This window comes from Hippocampus guttulatus, chromosome 3, assembly GCF_054856545.1.
Source record: "Hippocampus guttulatus isolate MCC_2025c chromosome 3, RoL_Hgut_1.0, whole genome shotgun sequence".
Taxonomy (NCBI): Eukaryota; Metazoa; Chordata; class Actinopteri; order Syngnathiformes; family Syngnathidae; genus Hippocampus; species Hippocampus guttulatus.
The window spans coordinates 8,677,986-8,696,797 of NC_141263.1; the positions used below are offsets into that span (position 1 = coordinate 8,677,986).

Below are 18,812 nucleotides of genomic sequence, written 5' to 3' on the forward strand. Positions count from 1 at the left end.
AGACGTCATCCATCTTCAGCACTGGTTTTCTTTCGGGTTTATTCTTTATGAAGTCGACGTGTACAGGCACAGAGCAAGGACACAAATGAACAGTTTAGTATTTAGAATATTTACTCCGCGCATTACGCTCACTCGCAAACCGTCCAGTGGCTGATTTTTACAAATGTAGTAGGGATCTGTGTTCCTTCGAACAGGAGAAGTAAAACCCCAGGCTCCTGTACGGGGCGCACTTTCAAAAGATGGTTCCAGCTCGCCTTCCGCGTTTGTATCCATGGCAACAGCTTCTCGCGTTCGGCTTTGACGACTCCAAGATGGCGGATGTGGAGCAACATGCAGTGGTGAGTAGTGAGGTCAAGCTTGTTTGCATCGAAATACTGTACACACAACACTTGGCACGAGTATGCTTTTGTTGGAATACGCGGAAAAATATGCTGGGTTATTGTATGAACACGGACGGATTTTAACGCGACACCGAAAGCCGGCCCAAATCGGATTTAAATGATCTCAATGCTAGCAGTCAAAGGGAGTAATCTCCCTCGTCCACCGTCATTATAAAAGCTAGACGCTGTTTGTGAACTGTCCATCTAGGTTATACTTACGTTATCTCTCTGACTTTGCGAATGCCCACTGTTGTGTTGTTTGTGCTAGAATTCACTGACTAATGAGAAGTGTATTTCACTGAAAGTATTAACCAATGGACTTGGAGATGACCGCAAACATTCAAATATGAGTCGTAACCTCGAACATTTTAAGCAGATAGGGAAAAGCTGCATTAAAAATGTTGCCAGATATAAAGTTAAATCTTGTAGTGTGTGTGTGTTGGCATTTTGAAAGCAAGACTGGGCAGTGTTATTTGTACAGTGCGTTCCATATACACAAGTTGACTCAAAATGCTTCACATAATGAAAAATAAAGGCATGTAAAAGCACAGGGGGAAAACACACAAAGAAACAGAACCTTAAGATATTTAAAAGCAAAGTAAAGAAATATGCATCTTAGTAAAATAACACACGGTTGATCTAAAAAATATGCTTCAATAAACAAATTGACACAAGGTGGATAATTACGTAGAGATTTAAAAGAAAAATTAAACTGCGTTTTTGTACATCAAAGCATATTGCAGTAAATCATTTTTCAGATTCCATGCAAGTATTTTGTGCTCCATTATTCCATTTATTTATCTGTGTGCTTTACAAGGAGAAAAGACATGATAATTGAAAATGTTAAGTTGGGTAGAGAATACACTTTGGATCATGCCTAGGGCAACACAAATTTTCCCATGGCTCCCTTCACTCCAAAATATGAGCCACTCGGAGGCATACACACACTTAGCTTATTGTTTCAACTGACTATGGCTCCAGTGTCATGGTTTGAATATAAAGAGTGTGTCTGTCTGCAAACATTACCTCTGGAGTCTGAAGGCAAATGTCAAGGGTTGCCTGATCCACTTGATTGGACACTAATTTTGGAAATAACTGTTTGACATTGAGAAGAGGTCTTTTTTTTTTTTGACTACGGTGGAATACGCTAAATTTCACCAGTTTAAGTTAATGATGGTGTTCAACCTACCCATCTTAAAAGTTGTTTTTGTGTTGTGTTAGCACATTTCAATTTATATGTATTTTCCACTACAATGGAGAATCAAAATTGAATGCAGTAGTCACATTCTCGTAAGTCTACATTATTAAGTCATGTTTGGTCTCTCAGTTGTAAAAGGATCGGTTTGATTTGTTTTTTGTGTTTTCCTATATGCAATGTGGCATGTTAGTTCATTTTGAATCATGTGCATATTTGATGTATTTCAGCCCCCGGTGGTCTCAGAAGTAAAAAAACGTCGCGCACCCAAAGGTAAACGTATTGGACTTGTGTAACATGACGTCTCGATCAGAGTTGTTTTCTGTTTTAATGTCACATTTTGGAGCAGGTTTTTCACTCGAGATGCATGTGTGATGCTAACTCTCCTGCAGGGGTCCCCCTCCTCCTTGTCCATGGTGGGCTTTAAATGGAAGCAATGCGGGTCCCCCACCCTTTTGTACAGATATTGACATCAAGTAATCTTAACAAAACAATAGTATCATTTCTCATTTGTGACTCCTGGGAAAGGTTGTTTAATAATTCCCCTGACGGTACGGCACAGTGTTTCTTCAGATGAGCAAATAAGTCTAGGTTAAAGGGTACTTTATATTCCATTGTATACTGTTGTAAATCCTCACTGTACTGCGCATGGTGGTATGTTTTGTTACCTTGCCGTCATCAAAATGAGATTTCCACCTAATTTACCCAGAGGATCAGCAGTGGGACTGAATAGGGGAAGTGTTTAGATTTTATTTAAATCGAAAGTCAAAAGGGAGTCTTGCGTATTCAACTTACAAAATGAGGTCAGCTTTAGTTATGCCATACACATGCACAAAAATGCTGTACTGCGCCATATTAATTATAAAGCTCAACAGCACGCTTTTGAATACTCTACAAAAGAAACTAAAAGTCCATAGCCACTTAGAAGACTTAACCAATGACGTGTACAACTCAAATTATGGCTATGTAATCATATTTCAGCCGAAAATCACGTAATTATGAATGAAGAATTAAATACAGAAATGGCATCGCATCACATTTTGGCAGAGTATCGCTGTACTCTTCATCTTTTCCATGACTTTCTCCCAGTGTGTCTTTTGATCTCAGCATGCGTCTCGTCTGCTCTTCCTCCCTATTAGAAGATTCAGAGAGCTTGCAAGCATTTGCCATTAGCCTCAAATATAACAAAGAACAGCAGAATCGTGTGTAGGATGAAGTTATTCAGCACAAGATTATTTTTAGGAGACTCCATACTGTGCCCCCTTTCCTGGCAACTTTTTTCGAAAATATATATTATTATTCATAGCAAAACTTGGAAGAATCCATGTATCCCATCGTTGCTCCCCAGATTTCAGTTAGCGGACACCGAGGAGCTTTGGGGCCACAGCTGAGAGAATATGATTGCTGTCTCAGCAGGAAGAAAGCGGATTAGGTCACTACAAATAGGACCATTCCCAGTCTTGACCCAGTGAGTGTGTTTGAAGCTCTTTCAGCTATGGAGAGGATTTCTGAGAACAACTTGGAAATGGCTGCGTTTTTAGCGGCAAATCAAAGGCGCCCCGCTTGAAGTGCTGACAGCAAAGAAACAGAAGGGAGCTTTGGTGTAATTCACACTATTCTCACACAGGCAGTTCATTAGTGATATTCCGAAATGTCAGTGGCAGATTTAAAGCTAAACGCTTCTTTTCCCGTTGCTGTTCATCCTATTTTGAGACTTGAATCGAATTTACAGTTGCTTCCATGTGAAATAAAGGCTGCCCTTTATTGGTAAGAAGATTTGAACCATTGTGGTCACATTTCTCATGATCTAGCTTCTTCTTCCTCAATTCTCTCAATGTTCTCTCACCAACACATGACTAGTGAAAGACATTGTTGCCCAGGCAACGAGCAGACTGCCCTTACCTGCTGAATGTTAAAAAGATTGTAAATGCGGCAACGTTCACATCGTGGGTTGATTGCCTTCTTGTGTGCAGCGTTAACGTCTGCTGGCAGATTGGGCGGTAGATTGTTTATTCATCAGACAAATTAGGACTGTTTGAATTGAAAATGGTCTCAAATAGAGTGAGCCTTGACGTTTCTAATGGGGGGGAGACAAACGCTTGTAAGCCATGACTGGCAGTAGGCCATATGGCTTTGGCTCAGAGATGTAATAATGACTGCAAAAGGAGGGGACTCTTCGGATGCGCACAAAGACATGAAGTGAATGGAAAATGGTAATGAACTTCATAGCAGTGAATACTATTCACTTTTCTCCGTGATTTCTTTCAGCTCCTGAGCTTCCAATTGTCGAGAGGAGAAACTGGCTCATCCACCAGCACTATATACATAAAGAGTATGAAACCTGCAAGGTAAACAGCTTTCATCAATGCAATTCTTCCTGTGGCGTTCATGCATACTGACCGACCGCTAAATTAGACACACCAGAGTTCCTCCTACTCAAGAACCGCGTCACGCAGAGGGATGTCGAGTATTTTGACTCTGCTGGAGCAAATTCAAGAAACCAAAATATAGGGTGTCATTTAAAGTAGGAGCATCAGAGCAGCTGTGTGTCCTGGGCAAACAAAATTACGGTAAACCGTCTTCATGTCGAAAAATATAAGACTTGTCAAAATTCCAACAACATATTCCAACAGATCTGAATTTTATAACCAATTTCGCAAAGCTTCACAAATGTTCAATATGGGACAAGACACACATTTTTCTGTATGCCTTCCTCTTGGAATTGTTGTCCCGTGTCCAAATGTGCTTTCTTGCAGCTTTGCTGATTTAATTTTTTTTTTAAAATATCCTCAAATACAGGCTGCACACTCTTATTTGACTGCATTCTAACACACTGTAGTGCCTTTTCCAAGTGAATATTATTCACCCTGAAAAAACGAAAACATTAAACCAGCATTAAACTTATTTATTTTCACATTATATATTAGACTACAAAATGATGTCACTTTTGGGGGATACACTGGAAGTAAACAGTACGGTTGGACACCACTGCAATTCACAACCACAATAACAAACAGTTACTGCATAGAGAGTATATTGCCCATTTCCTAATGTTTTTAAATAATAGGTGCCAAGGGACTTCCTTCTGTCACAAATGGGCGTAACTACCCTTGACCTGAGCCGTAATGAAGACCAAAAGTTGTATACAGGGCGCCGCCACTTCATTTATTTAAGAGGTTTAGTCCCCCACCCCTACCCGACTAAATGCCCTTTCAAAAATGTAAAACACTGTTGCAAGTAATGTCGTGCAGAAAATTTAGCATGACCTCCGAATGGTGGAGTAGCATAAGGGCAGACGGAGGGAACCTAACCTCCATCATTTGGTTACGAAATATTTGGTTGGCTTGTCTTTGAGTAATTAAGCAAAACAGAATGGCTAGCCTGCTTGATCACGTCAGCTTGACAGCCTGCTTTCCATTTCATGACTCTGCCATTCATCCAAGCAAAAAGAAGGCGCAATTAATTAGCTAGTCCTTCAATGATCATGCTAAAATCTCCACGTCACCTGTTGCAATGTAAATTACAGCTGAGTTTTTTTATTCAATACAGTGCCAGTCAAACTTGAGAGGTTGGTCCTTTGATGCACTTTTCTCAATCCATATAGGCAATCATTAAGGAGCAGTTGCAGGAGACGAATGGAATGTGCGAATATGCCATATATGTGCAAGGTGAGCTGGCGAACACGTGCAACATGTCGTGCAATATCTGTGGAATGGCTTCCCCGTGTTGTGCTGACATGCGACTCTTTGGACCGCTTACTGTTCCTTAGATGTTTAATGTAGGTCTTTTTGTGCAATTAAAGCTCTTTTGTGTTTTGTCTGTTCTTTTTTTTTCTCGCCATAGCACTAATCTTGCGTCTCGAGGGCAAGATCCAACAATCCCTGGAGCTGTTTCAGAGCTGTGCCATCCTTAATCCCAGCAGCACTGACAATCTGAAGCAAGTAGCCAGATCTCTGTGAGTTAGCTCCAGCCCGGCCCAACACCGTGAAGAATTTCACTAATGCTCTCAGCATTACTAATACTTTGGGGAAAGATTAGACACCAAAGCGTGACTACGACTGTTAACTGCCGTAGGAGCGATCGAATGTCTGTTGAGCATGTTAAGATGGTGGATTGTTCAAATGGATTGTGGCTGTCTTCTTGTAGGTTTTTACTGGGAAAGCACAAAGCAGCGATTGAATTCTATCGTGAAGCTGCAAGGCTCAACGAGAAAGACTGGGTAAAAGAAAAGAAGCACTCTTCCGGCAATTCATGTACTAACAGAAAATAATCATAGATTTTGTACACATTTGTAGGCAAGGCTTTAAAAACGGGGGGAAAAAAGCACTTCTCTGTCTTGAGAGGTCGAAATGTTCGGATTCAGCCTCGGATTGAACCATGTCTTATCAAAGAACATTTGCCCACAAGAACATCTGCCCAGAATATCCAAAGCCATTTTCCAATGGTGTTTGCCGAGCCAGATCCATGGCTTTTATCGCTTACTTCACTACAGAGGCTGTTTCTTCGTTATAAACGGAGGTAATTTCTTAATGAACCACATGCAGGCCTGCGGGGGGCGGCTGGTCACGGAGTTACGCTCTTACAAATATGTGCAGAATTCCACTTCATGTGATGTGCTTTGTGCCACAGGGCACAACATTTTCCTTTGATTGCCAAAGTTTGGTGGAATCAGGCTCAGTCGTTTTGAAGGGTGGCTGCACTTGAGCAGTTATCCAACTGTGTACAAAAGGACCGCATACTTGAAATTCACTGGTAAATATCCAACTCTTCCTCACTTCAGGAGATCAGTCACAATCTGGGAGTGTGCTATTTCTTCATCAAAGACTTCAAACACGTGAGTGTGCCGAGAGAATCAACACCGTGTTTACCGATTCTGAATTTTGAAACTGGATTTCGTCTTCTGTTTCTCAGGCGGAGGAGCAACTCAATGTGGCTCTCCAGTTAAACAAACACGACACGACTTTCATGACGCTCGGGAAAGTCCACTTGCTGGCCGGCGAAACTGACAAAGCCATTGATGTGTACAAGAGAGCAGTGGAGTAAGTTGACCTCGGACCGTATGAAAAACAAACAATATACACTTAACGTCACATTAAAATGAAGACCCCAAATCTCCCATCTCATTTTATGCCGCACCTCTGCCCAAAATTTAATGTTCACATTTTTCAGTTTGTGCACAATCCCGCTAACATCATCAAACAGCTGCAGGTATTGGATGTTAGGGAGATGCATTCATTAATTGTCAGTTGTTATTCCAAAACCAAAGTACGTGTGCAGTGTTCACCCGCATATTCATGATTTGCTCCTCACCTTTTTATTTATTCATGGGAAAACTCACCTATTTGGTGTTTTTGTGATCCGCCCACGCCCTGTCTAATATAAAAATGTTGCTTTAGGGCCATCTTGTGGCATTTGGTGTGCCCTTGAACTTTGAACAAGTGACAGAAGAAGCTACATTTAGCTTCCTCTCAGTTGTAACAATTTACCTCCAATGTGGGGTTCGTCGCCATTTAGATGACCTAATGGTTGTTAGAAAACGGCAGTTGTTTGTTTACATTCAAACTTCGGCTGCTGCAGCCAACGCGAGTGACATCATGCACCCCGACGCCCTCATACTGATCTGTGGAGACCTCAGTCATGTTCCTCTCTCTCATTTACTCACAAAATCACACGTAATGTAGCTTGTGCAACGAGAGGACACAAAGCCTTGGACCTCATGTATGCCTACTTCATGAAATCATCAACAGGCTGCTTTCTGAATAGCAGGCGGCCAACGTACTGACTAATTGGTCTCAGGACAGACCAAGTGTGACAAGTGTTTCCAGGTCACCAACTGGCTCTGTTTTCAAAGATGATATTTTTTTAATTTAAACAATAATTAGTTATTTTAATTTTTATTATGTTATGGTTGTTTTTTTCCAAACTATGGTGTGTTTTCAAGTGCTCACGAAAGATAAGTTGATTTATCAAGACCTTTTGGGGGGGGGGGGGGGGGGAGATCAATTATTCTCAGATTTTTGGCAGGGCTCAATGCCTGCAAGAGCAGAGAGAACTGAGAAGCGCTTTCAAACAGTCACCATTGTTATGACCAACAAAAGAGTTTTAATGTAAATGTTTTCTCATCAAGTTTGCATGTTGACATTTTTGCCTGAGGGGCCTTTTCACTTCTGTATTGATTTGCTTCATTTCCATCTCTGTTCAGATGTTGAATATTTAAACATCAGGCCTTGGCGTAAATAAGGAAATGATATCCGTGTCATGGCACTCATTATGTTTGCCTCCTGGTGGCTGTAAATGAATTAATCAAGCGCTCCAGCACTGTTGTTGCTTAAATGAGACCACAACCAGTTTGATTTAAATCGTGATGGGGCCCCCTCGTTACCATTTCTTTTTCAATTAATATGCCACCTTTGCATTGAAACTGATCCTGACTGCATCATCAGCACAATCTCTGAATATTAACCATGCTTGATGACGCTTAAGATGGGACATTAAACAAAATTACAGGCGTCGGTGAAAAGTCATGTTTGCATTGTCTCTTTCTCCTTTAGATTCTCTCCAGAGAATACAGAACTGCTGACAACTCTCGGTCTGCTCTTTCTCTCAGTAGGTCAAATGACATAAGTGATATCATGTGGGTTACACCGTATACAGTATTAGTGCAGTAACATTGTTGTGTTCATTTTTTATTTTACAGCTTGGTAAATATCAAAAAGCTTTTGAGCACCTTGGAAATGCCCTCACATTCGACCCCAACAATTATAAGGTACGTGCATATGCATGCACATTGGGTAGTTGTCTTAGTTTTTTCTTTGGTTTGATCAGCCTTCATGATGGCATCACAGTGAATCAACCCAAATGAAAAGGTCATTGCTTGTCAGATGGTCCACTCCATCCTTCCTCCCGTTTCAAAGGGCGGCTGGTCTTTCTCTAATAGCTCGCTAATGATTGCTTTCATTTGCAGGCCATCCTGGCTGCAGGCAGCATGATGCAGACCCATGGGGACTTTGATGTGGCCATGAACAAGTACCGGGTCGCAGCATGCGCTGTGCCCGAAAGCCCCCCTCTCTGGAACAACATCGGCATGTGCTTCTTTGGCAAAAAGAAATACGTTGCTGTGAGTAGTGCAATTCCTGGATTACCCAATGCAGCTCCTAATCCACAACAAAAGGATTGGACCAAAAACCGAATGTCTTATTTGCATAATGTTTTGGTGCTTAAAAGTGGGATCGCAAGGTTGTTAAATGATTGTATTACACATTTTCACCAACGGAGAAAGCAACTGTGAATAACCGACTTGCTGTTCCTAACTGTACATGGACAGTGCTGGGAAAATGTATTTGCCCCCGTCCTGATTTCTGTGTTCTTTGCATATTTATCACTCAAGTTTTCAGTTCATCAAACCCATTTTAATATCACACATAGACTACCCAAGGAAATACAAAATGGAGTTTCTAAATGTCAATTTAATTTATAAAGGCAGAAAAAAAATCCCAAACTACCTGTCCCTACATGAAAAAGTAACCTCCCCCCACCCCCTTGTTAAATCACAAAGTAACTGTGACTCACGACAGTTTTGGGAAAACTTGAGTTCAATTTCAGAGACAACACCCTCGCACCACATTTGTTGAATCAAGGAATCACGTAAATAGAATCTGTCAGACAAAGTGAAGTAGGCTACAAGATCTCAAGAAACGAACTCATCACGCCATGACCCAAAGAAAGTCGAGAGGAAATTTGGGAAAAAAAGTTGTTGAAATCTATCAGTCTGTAAAAGCTCACAAAGCCATTTCCAAGACTCTGGCGCTTCAGCAAACCACTTTCAGAGCCATTATCTACAAGTGGAGAAAACTGAGAACAGTAGCATACATTCCCAAGAGTGGTCGACCAGCTAAAATTACTCCAAGTGTGCCATGACGACTCATCCAGGAAGTCGCAAAAGAACCTAAAACAACATCCAAAGAATTCCAGACCTCACTGGCCTCAGTTCTAGCCTGTGTTCACGACTCAAGCATAAGAAAGACACTGGCCAAAGATGTCATCCCTGGGAGCGCTCCCAGGCGAAAACCACTGCTGTCCAAAAAGAACATAGAGGCTCGTCTCACATTAGCCAAAAGACATCTGGATGATCCTCAACACTTTTGGAAAAACATCCTGTGGACTGATGAGTCAAAAATTGAACTTTTTGGGAGATGTGACTCCCTTTACATCTGGTGTAGAAATGACACAGCATTTGATGAAAAAGAACATTATCTCAACAGTGAAGCAGGCATGTGGCAGTGTGATGGTTTATGGGTGCTCTCCTACCTCAGGACTAGGACAACTTTCTGTGATTGATGGGACAATTAAATCTGCTGTCTATCAGAAAATCCTGACGGAGAATGTCCAACCATCAGTTTGCACCCTCACACGCAAGCACTCATGCCGCAGGACAATAATCCGAAACACACCAGCAAGTTGAATGGGTAAAAAAGAAATCTAAATGAAGGTTTGGGGGTTTCCCAATTCAAAGTCCGGATTTGAATCCATTTGAGATGCTGTGGTAAGACCTTAACGGGCGCTTCATGCTAGAAAACCCTCCAATATGGCAGAGTAGAAGCAATTCTGCAAAGAAGAGTGGGCCAAAATTCATCCACAGCGATGTGAAAGACTCCATCCATCCATCCATTTTCCGAACCGCTTGATCCTCACTAGGGTCGCGGGGGGTGCTGGAGCCTATCCCTGCCGTCTCCGGGCAGTAGGCGGGGGACACCCTGAATCAGTTGCCAGCCAATCGCAGGGCACACAGAGACGAACAACCATTCACGCCCACACTCACACCTAGGGACAATTTAGAGCGTCCAATCAGCCTGCCATGCATGTTTTTGGAATGTGGGAGGAAACCGGAGCACCCGGAGAAAACCCACGCAGGTCCGGGGAGAACATGCAAACTCCACACAGGGAGGCCGGAGCTGGAATCGAACCCGGTACCTCTGCACCGTGAAGCCGACGTGCTAACCACTGGGCTACCGGGCCGCCCTGTGAAAGACTCATCATCAATTATTGCAAACGCTAAATTTCAGTTCTTGCTACCAAGGGTGGCACCACCCATTGTACGGCTCAGGGGGCAATAACTTTTTCACATCAAGACAGGTAGGTTTAGATTTTTTGTTCCTTAATAAATTAAGTTGGGTTGTCCCTGTGTGATATTAAAATTGGTTTGATGAACAGAAACCTTTGAATGTGATAAATATGCAATGAATATGAAATACTTTTTCACGGGATTGTAACTTTTAACCTTTAACTGAAAGTTAAAGATACATAGATTAGACATTTAATGCTCAGGATATCTTCTTCAATTTGTTCATGAAATATGTTTCATCGGTGTGAGTCTGTCAGCGACACTTTTAAAATAAGCCAATCCCTGGTGGTGTTCCATTCAACCATGAAAACATGTCACTCAACTCAGGCTTTTAGTGAAGACCTAAACTCTTATTCAAAGCCCACTGCGACACACACGGCAGACTGACTGTCTCCTCAACATTTATTACATATTCATCTTTTTTTATGTTCAGTGTGAATATGTGCTTTATACTTTCTGACTATAAATACACTCATAACTTTGAAACATATGCTCCCCAGCCACCACATTTCTCACTTGGAAAAAAAACCGCATTTCGTGCTTTAAAACGGTGTGCTTCGTGTGAGTGGTTCAGGACATCAAATTTGGCAATTGTCGATAGCTGCGACGAGTCTGCATCTTTGGAAACCATCTGCTGCAACTGCTTTTTCAAATACTTGTGTAGTGGAGGGGCTGTGTCGTGAGCTGAATATCCAATCATCCTGCTGCATTCACGGCTCATGTGGTGGTGTGAAGTTGCAAAGCACATTCCCTCAATCATTGTAGATTTTTTTTTTTTTTTTATGGGTAGCTGTATGCTAAATCAAGAGTTTAACCAAAACTTACTTGACTTTGATGGTTGGATTGGATGTAATCATATTCAATGATGTGGTCTCTGTTCTTTTACTGAAGCATACAAATGATTGATCTCTCAATGCAGGAAGATGCAGTGCATGCAGCGGAGCGAGGCCTTCATATATTGCAAATTTCCCCAATGTGGGACAAATAAAGGTTATCTTTCAGTAATTGCACAAAGTGACTCTGTTTGCATTTGGTCGAGAAGGGCACAGTGCAAAGGGGCAGAAACTCAAATCATTTTACATGAACGATTGTTGGTTTGTGCTTTTTGCTGACCAGCCACATTATGACCACTTGCAAAATAGAACATTAACTTGAATATGATGTCTTTAAAGCATAATGCTCATTTTTGATTGACACTGAAAGACAGCTATTAATCTAAATATAAATTTACTATTGAAGCTTGCTCAATGTGTTGGTTACGTCTGAGATGAGCGTGTCACAATTATTAGGAACAGCTCTCATTATGATGTAGACCTGGCAGTGTTTCCACAAAATTTTGCAACTATTCTGACCCTTCCGGCAATTATCTTGGCTGAAAAGAGACCTGCAAAAATGACGACATTGGTCGTAATATTAGCAACGCTCTTATTGGCTGCACGGTGGACGGACGAGGGCCAAGAAGGTGATCTGATAATTCTCCAGCCAAATCTAAAGCTTCATATACCTGTACTATACATTTTGTGTGTGAGTCATCTCTGTATCATCTTACGTCACTCAGCCAATAGCAAGTTGGCAGTTGGCACATAAATGTTTTTTTAAAAATTTTTAAAGGGTAAAGAATACATTTTAATGGCATCTTCGAATTTTGAAAATGTGTATTTCCTAATTGTAACAATACAGACGAGATCTACCGATGTAGCAATTTACTGACACAAGACAATGTGCTTTTTTTTTCTAAACACATGAAAAATAATAAAAACAAAGTTGAAGATGCCATAGCATGTTGGCTTGGCACTCATCAAGCAATTCAGTTTCTCCACAAGAGAGAAGTGGCCAAAGAGTTCATCATTTACAGATCAAGATATATGTTCCCCCCCCCCGCCATTCAGTGTGGCTCACACACATTTATAACTGCAATTCTCACATACCTCCACCGTCAAGTTTGGAGTTTTTTTTTGTTTTGTTTTTTGGTCTTCAACATTGACAGACAGACCTTGATGGTGCATTAGGTATGCTGAGTATCACTAGATTTAAAAAAAAAAAAATTTTTTTTTTGGTCCGAATATTTCATTGAGTTACTTTTCAAACGGTCAGCTCCTGACAGCTCTCTCTTTCTCATCTTTCCTTTCCCAGTCCATCAGTTGCCTGAAGCGAGCTCACTACCTGTCTCCTTTTGACTGGAAAGTGTTGTACAACCTGGGCCTGGTCCACCTGACCATGCAGCAGTACGCTTCTGCTTTCCACTTCCTCAGCGCCGCCATCAACCTCAGCCCGCGACTGGGCGAGCTCTACATGCTGCTGGCAGGTACCTTCACAAATGACACAAGACAATACAAAAACCTTTGGAATGTACATTGCACAAGTGCTTCGAGCCTTCTCGACAGTACTGCAAGTAAAGTGTGTGCCTTTGACAACAGTGGCTTTGACCAACTTGGAAGATGTGGAAAATGCCACCAGAGCGTATGAGCAAGCTGTGAATCTGGACCAGTAAATGTTCCTATCTTCTCTCTCACCTGACAGATTAATCCTGCAAATAGCGGCGGCGAATTTCTCACATGTTGACGTTTCTCTGTAGATCAAACCCTCTGGTCAACCTGAACTTTGCAATCTTCCTCTACAATCTCGCCGACAAGAAGGGAGCGCTGAATCAGTACCAGGAAATGGAGAGAAAAGTCAACATGCTGAGAGACGGCAGTAGCAGCGTCGACTTTGACCCAGAGGTGCCCCAAACTGCCGATGTGGCTGTCGCAGTTCTTAAAGCCAGTACATCATCTTTAAGTGATTGCCCCCTCGTCACAGCTCATAGAAATGGCTCAGAAGATGGGAGCAGCCCTTCAGGTGCCAGAGAGCCTAGTGTGGACCAAACCGTCCAAGAGCTCCAAGTCCAAACTGAGCTCAGGAGCAGCCACCCCGAGCCCGGGTGCTCCTCTTGGTTCTAACCAAGCCCTGGGTCAGGCCATGTCTTCTGCTGCCAGCTACAACAAGAATATCCAGCAATCAACAAGTACGTTACAGTCAATGTGAGCCTTTAGTTTATAGGGCTAAAACCATGTTTCACTCACACAAGGCTTCACGTAAATCATTGTTACCTTATTTCATTGTTCACAGGTCAGTGAACCTGTGGACACCGTTTAGTTTCGAACCATGCAAATTACACGAGCTTTATTCTTCACTGCTCAAGCTTTGTCTTGTTCACAGCCCACAACCATTAAAACTGTTGGTCAATATTACGATGCATTCACAGCGCATCATTGTAGTTAAGGTTCACTGGTCACCTAAAGCTACACAGTTGTAACTGTTTGTAGAACTGCACCGGACACTACTCAGGGATGCGTCTGTACTTTAATGATGTACTTTTGTCACTTTGCCGTATCTGTTTTGCTCTGAAGGGCCCTCCACATCACTTGACCCTGACCCAGACGTGGACAGTGTTCCCAGCCCGCCTTCTGATCCTCCGGGCTCCCCAGAACTTGCCCAATCAGAGGACTCCCGACCCAAAACCTCCAAGAGAAAATCAAAGACGGAGGAATGAATTTGTATGGAGGAATTGCCACCACTTCCTCGCAATTCACTCTATTGTTGAGAACATTTAGCAGATTTAGCATTTGAATTCTCTGAATCACGACGTGTAGTGGCATAGTGTTAAGTATTGCACTTAACACTGAAATAGCCTTTTTTTTTTCCTGCACTCTCACTTGGTGGTCATAAAATGGTCCAAATAGAAGTCATTGTTTGCCGTTGTTTATATTTTTAAAAAAGGTATACTTGGAGTATTTGTAGGAGTCGGAACACATGCTGCTAAGATAAATGTCAAGTGCTGCAACAATCATTGTACTATACAAAGATGCTTACAAGATTTTAATAGTTTGATAAACACAAATGTTTTCATTGGGTGTAAATAGCCATTTTTGTAGTTCAAATGTCAATGCGAATCATGTAGAGTAATGCGTTCCATGTTAAATTCTAGAGTGGTGGACTGGTTTCTGACATTCGTTCAGCAGCTGGAGACGATTTTGCAACCAATAAAAGTTCAAAATTGAAGCATGCACACATTTATTTTCAACACAGAGTTGGATGATTTGGAGCTTGTTATCAAGGATTTCTCGAAATCAGTCATTATGAACCTCCTTATTTTCCAAAGTGAGCGTGTTGACCCCAACTTGACTTTTGTCCAATCCAATCCACTAACTGAGGACGTTCACATGCCCACTTGAGTCACGTCATCAAAAGTGTCATCTGTCATTTCAGTGGCTCAACCATCTTTGCCTGTCACCTCCTCTTCATCACGTTCGCCCGAATTGATGAGTCGCCCTCTGTCACATCAAATCAGCCCAGAGTGGATGTCTGTGGCTGACAGGACCCATTAAAATGGCGGCATCCTGACTGGCCGCAGAGCTCCTCAACCTTTTTTACACATTCTCTCTTTGGATGTTTACTAGAGTACAAAGAATCATGTTTCGATGTGCTGCCGAGGTAACCAAGAGACTGGAGTTGTCATTAAGTGCGCTCTGCTGCATGCCTGAAGTGGCCGTGCTTGTAATCTTAACAAGGCTGCTTGACGCTCTGCGACGTACTGCACTTTTTTTTTTTTTTTTTTTTTTTTAGAACCTTGCTTTGCCATTGGCCATCTTTTTGCATTTCATATCGCCTGTGGAAGCGCCCCCAATCCATATATTTGCACCTATCAAGAAAACGGTAAGCACCTTTGGACATATCCAGAGTTCACACAAATGTCTTTTAACATACAGTACTTCAATATTAATACAGTAGGTTAAGATCCTCCCTGCCGTGATAAAATAATTATGTTGATGATCACAGTGTTTAGGCTCTTATTGGGGTTATTTAGTTAGCCTCCATCTTGTGGTTCTGATGAAGTTTGACTAGTTCCCATGATTCCCACTGTCTCACACAGCAATGCTGCATCCAGAACTGTGCAGAAACAGTTATGCCTTACCTGGAAATGATATCTATCCCATGTCGGTGGGTGCTCATCCAAGTATCAAAGGATCCAACGATGAAGCAAAAGAAAGATGGGTGCCACCTACAAGAAGTGGAGGACCAAAAGCCTTTGTGAAGACCCATCCAAGGTAAGCATGTGTTCGAGCTATTTCTGTTTGTCTGCGTGTCATACAAGATAGGATTAATTTTGAGTGCACCAAAGTCAGTTGAACGAAACGGATTATGGGTCACATTAATGGTTGAAAAGGTTTGGAAATTATTTTGTCTAATTTTCGCAAAAGTCACAAAAAACTGCCATTTGTGCAGACTTTATCAAGATCAATCAGGTCTTTATCGACTTCTTGTTCTGTCTTCTACCGGGAACACTTTTTAAAACTGTCTTTTTAACTCGTACAGTATTTCTTAATTGACATGCCAATGAAATGTGGTTATTGTGCTTGGCGCTTGACTTTTTTTTTTTCTTTCAACCAGGTTTGTTGAGCATTAATCAGTGATGAATAACATGATGGTTGGGAACAAATAAAAATGGATGGTTTTGGGGGGGTTTTAATCCCTTCAAAATATGTTTAGCACTATTCTAAAATGCCACTACAAAAGGACAAAAGAGTTTTAAAAAAACAAAAAAAGCATGACATGGCGATCTTCGCTCACACTGCAAAGTTAAAGTTGAACATACAGTGATAAGATAAGATAAGATATCATTTATTTGTCCCACACTGGGGAAATTTACAGTCTACAGCAGCAAGATTGTGGGTAGAAAGAAGAAAAACAAAGTGTTTGCATGCACAAAATAAATGTTACAGTTTCAATGTACTCCGTTCAATTAAGTGCAATATATAGATATAGATAAGGTGATGTTCTGTTACTTATAGAAAGGACGAGATGTTGATCCTTTACCCTCGATTTATTCCCTCAGTCAGGTTCAGCAGAGACAGAATGGCTATCAAAAGCAGCATCAGTTTCCCCAGGTGGCGAATGTGCCATTTAGGTTGTTCATTTTAAAAGCTCATAAAAGGGGGAAAAAAATGTGTGCGTGTGTGTGTGTGAGAGACTCAGCCCATGTCACACATGCATGCAAACATGTAAATGGAGAGACAGATGTTTGCGGTCAGGTGTACAGTATGTGAGTTGATTGACAGATGTTTACAAGATGTGTTTGTGTGTGAATAGAGACAGACATTTACCCACAACCCAAATGAGGACAAGCGCTGGATAGTTGTGACTTACTGTGTTTATATAAATGACATAAAATGAGACAAAGTAGAAGGTTTTCTAAATAATCATGTGCATCCAGTACACAGAAATATCTGTTTCCTGGTCACATCATAAAAAAGCGGTTTCTCCCCCGAGGATGCGGTTATTTGTTTGTAACAAGACATGTTTATGCCCACGCCTGATGCCAGCATCCAAGTTGCAACTGGGGACAGCTAAAACGCTGAGAACCAAATTTCCCAGTGGAATGCGTCTTTTGTCTCTCAGCCATGCTGGTGGCAGCTACCTTGAACATGGCAATCCTGAATGAGATTTAAGAGAGGGGATCGTGTTTACAGTCAGGCCGTAAAGCAGATGTGCTTGTAATACACTCAAGTGAGGTGATTGTGTGTGAGCGGAGCCTGGAGATCTGACCTGATTTTAATCTTCTTGCTTCAAAGGAAAATTTCAGCCCAAACTTTACTTGCATCTCTTTTATCAGCGCAAAATGCTTTTCCTGTTCGACCAATTTCATGGTTGTTTTCAAATGCAAGTGAGGAACTATGGCGATGGGCTGACTGAAACAAAACACTATTTTGGTCTTGTTTTACTGCCTACTGTACGTCAAGACTCTTGAAGGCATTTTTTTGCCTTTTTAAATTTGTGTTGCCCTATAAATTGCAAAAGCAGTGTAGTCATTCAGTTGTAAAGAAATGTCGCTCACTACTTCAGCAAAGGTGATCAATTCCTAGCTGTCCATGTAGTTTGTATTTGGTTTTTGTGGGTTTTTTTTAAATGATTGTCACAACTTCCATCCATCCATTTTCTACCGCTTATCCGGGGTCGGGTTGCGGCGGCAGCAGCTTTAGCAGGGAATCTCAGACTTCTCTCTACCCAGCCACTTCTTCCAGCTCTTCCTGGGGAATCCCGAGGCGTTCCCAGGCCAGCTGGGAGACATAGTCTCTCCAGCGTGTTTTGGGTCGTCCCCGGGGCCTTCTGCTAGTGGGACACGCCCGGAGCACCTCACTAGGGAGGCGTCCAGAGGCATCCTAATCAGATGCCCAAGCCACCTCATCTTGCTCCTCTCGACGTGGAGAAGAAGCGGCTCTCTAGGTTATCTCATCCGATACGACATGTCGTTTTCTGCTGCTATTAGCCCGGACACTCTGTGGAAAAAACCCATCTCTGGCCGCTTGTATCCGGGATCTCATTCTTTCGGTCACGACCCATAGCTCGTGACCAAAGGTGAGGGGTGGAACGTAGATCGACCGGTAAATTGAGAGCTTTGCCTTTTGGCTCAGCTCCTTCTTCACCACGACAGACTGATACAAAGTCCGCATCTCAGCAGACGCTCCAGAGACCCGCCTGTCGATCTCCCGCTCCATCCTGCCTTCACTCGTGAACAAGACCCCAAGATACTTAAACTGGGATAAGATGTCATCCCTGACCCGGAGAGGGCACCCCACCCTTTTCCTACTGAGGACCATTGTTTCAGATTTGGACGTGTCTATTTTCATCCCAACCGCTTCACACTTTGCTGCGGAACGCTCCAGTGAGAGGTAGAGAGCTCTGCTTGAAGGAGCCAACAATACCACATCATCTGCAAAAAGCAGAGATGCAATACTGAGGCCACCAAACCGGACGCCCTCAACGTCTCGCCTGCGCCTAGAAATTCTGTCGATAAGGTTATGAACAGAATCGGCCACAAAGGGCAGCCTTGGCAGAGTCCAACCCTCGCTGGAAACGATTCCGACTTACTGCCGGCAACCAAACCAAACAAACTCTGACATCGATGTTCATCGGGACCCAACAGCCCGTATCAGGGGATTCGGTACGCCATGACCCCGAAGCACCCCCCACAGAACTCCCCGAGGGACACGATCGAATGCCTTCCAGTCCACAAAGCACATGTAGACTGGTTGGGCGAGTTCCCATGTATCCTCGAGGATCCTGCTAAAGGTATAGA

At 42.4% G+C, this 18,812-nt stretch overlaps 1 protein-coding gene across 1 annotated transcript; it reads left to right on the forward strand.

The window, feature by feature from the left end:
- The first annotated feature begins 83 nt into the window (after nucleotides 1-83).
- bbs4 (Bardet-Biedl syndrome 4) lies at nucleotides 84-14,737 on the forward strand. The gene is made up of 16 exons (XM_086106531.1): nucleotides 84-338; nucleotides 1,806-1,848; nucleotides 3,844-3,923; nucleotides 5,180-5,243; nucleotides 5,419-5,530; nucleotides 5,722-5,794; nucleotides 6,356-6,409; nucleotides 6,487-6,614; nucleotides 8,127-8,181; nucleotides 8,273-8,341; nucleotides 8,540-8,692; nucleotides 12,830-13,001; nucleotides 13,114-13,183; nucleotides 13,272-13,416; nucleotides 13,496-13,700; nucleotides 14,086-14,737. Exons 1-16 carry the CDS (start codon nucleotides 240-242, stop codon nucleotides 14,226-14,228), a joined length of 1,665 nt encoding a protein of 554 aa, XP_085962657.1. The 5' UTR covers nucleotides 84-239; the 3' UTR covers nucleotides 14,229-14,737.
- The last annotated feature ends 4,075 nt before the right edge of the window (nucleotides 14,738-18,812 follow it).

Coding starts and splice junctions, on each gene's coding strand:
- bbs4 (XM_086106531.1), top strand. CDS start 240: ATGGTTCCAGCTCGCCTTCCGCGTTTGTATCCATGGCAACAGCTTCTC. Junction 339..1,805: donor ATGTGGAGCAACATGCAGTG/GTGAGTAGTGAG, acceptor GATGTATTTCAG/CCCCCGGTGGTCTCAGAAGT. Junction 6,615..8,126: donor GTGTACAAGAGAGCAGTGGA/GTAAGTTGACCT, acceptor TTTCTCCTTTAG/ATTCTCTCCAGAGAATACAG.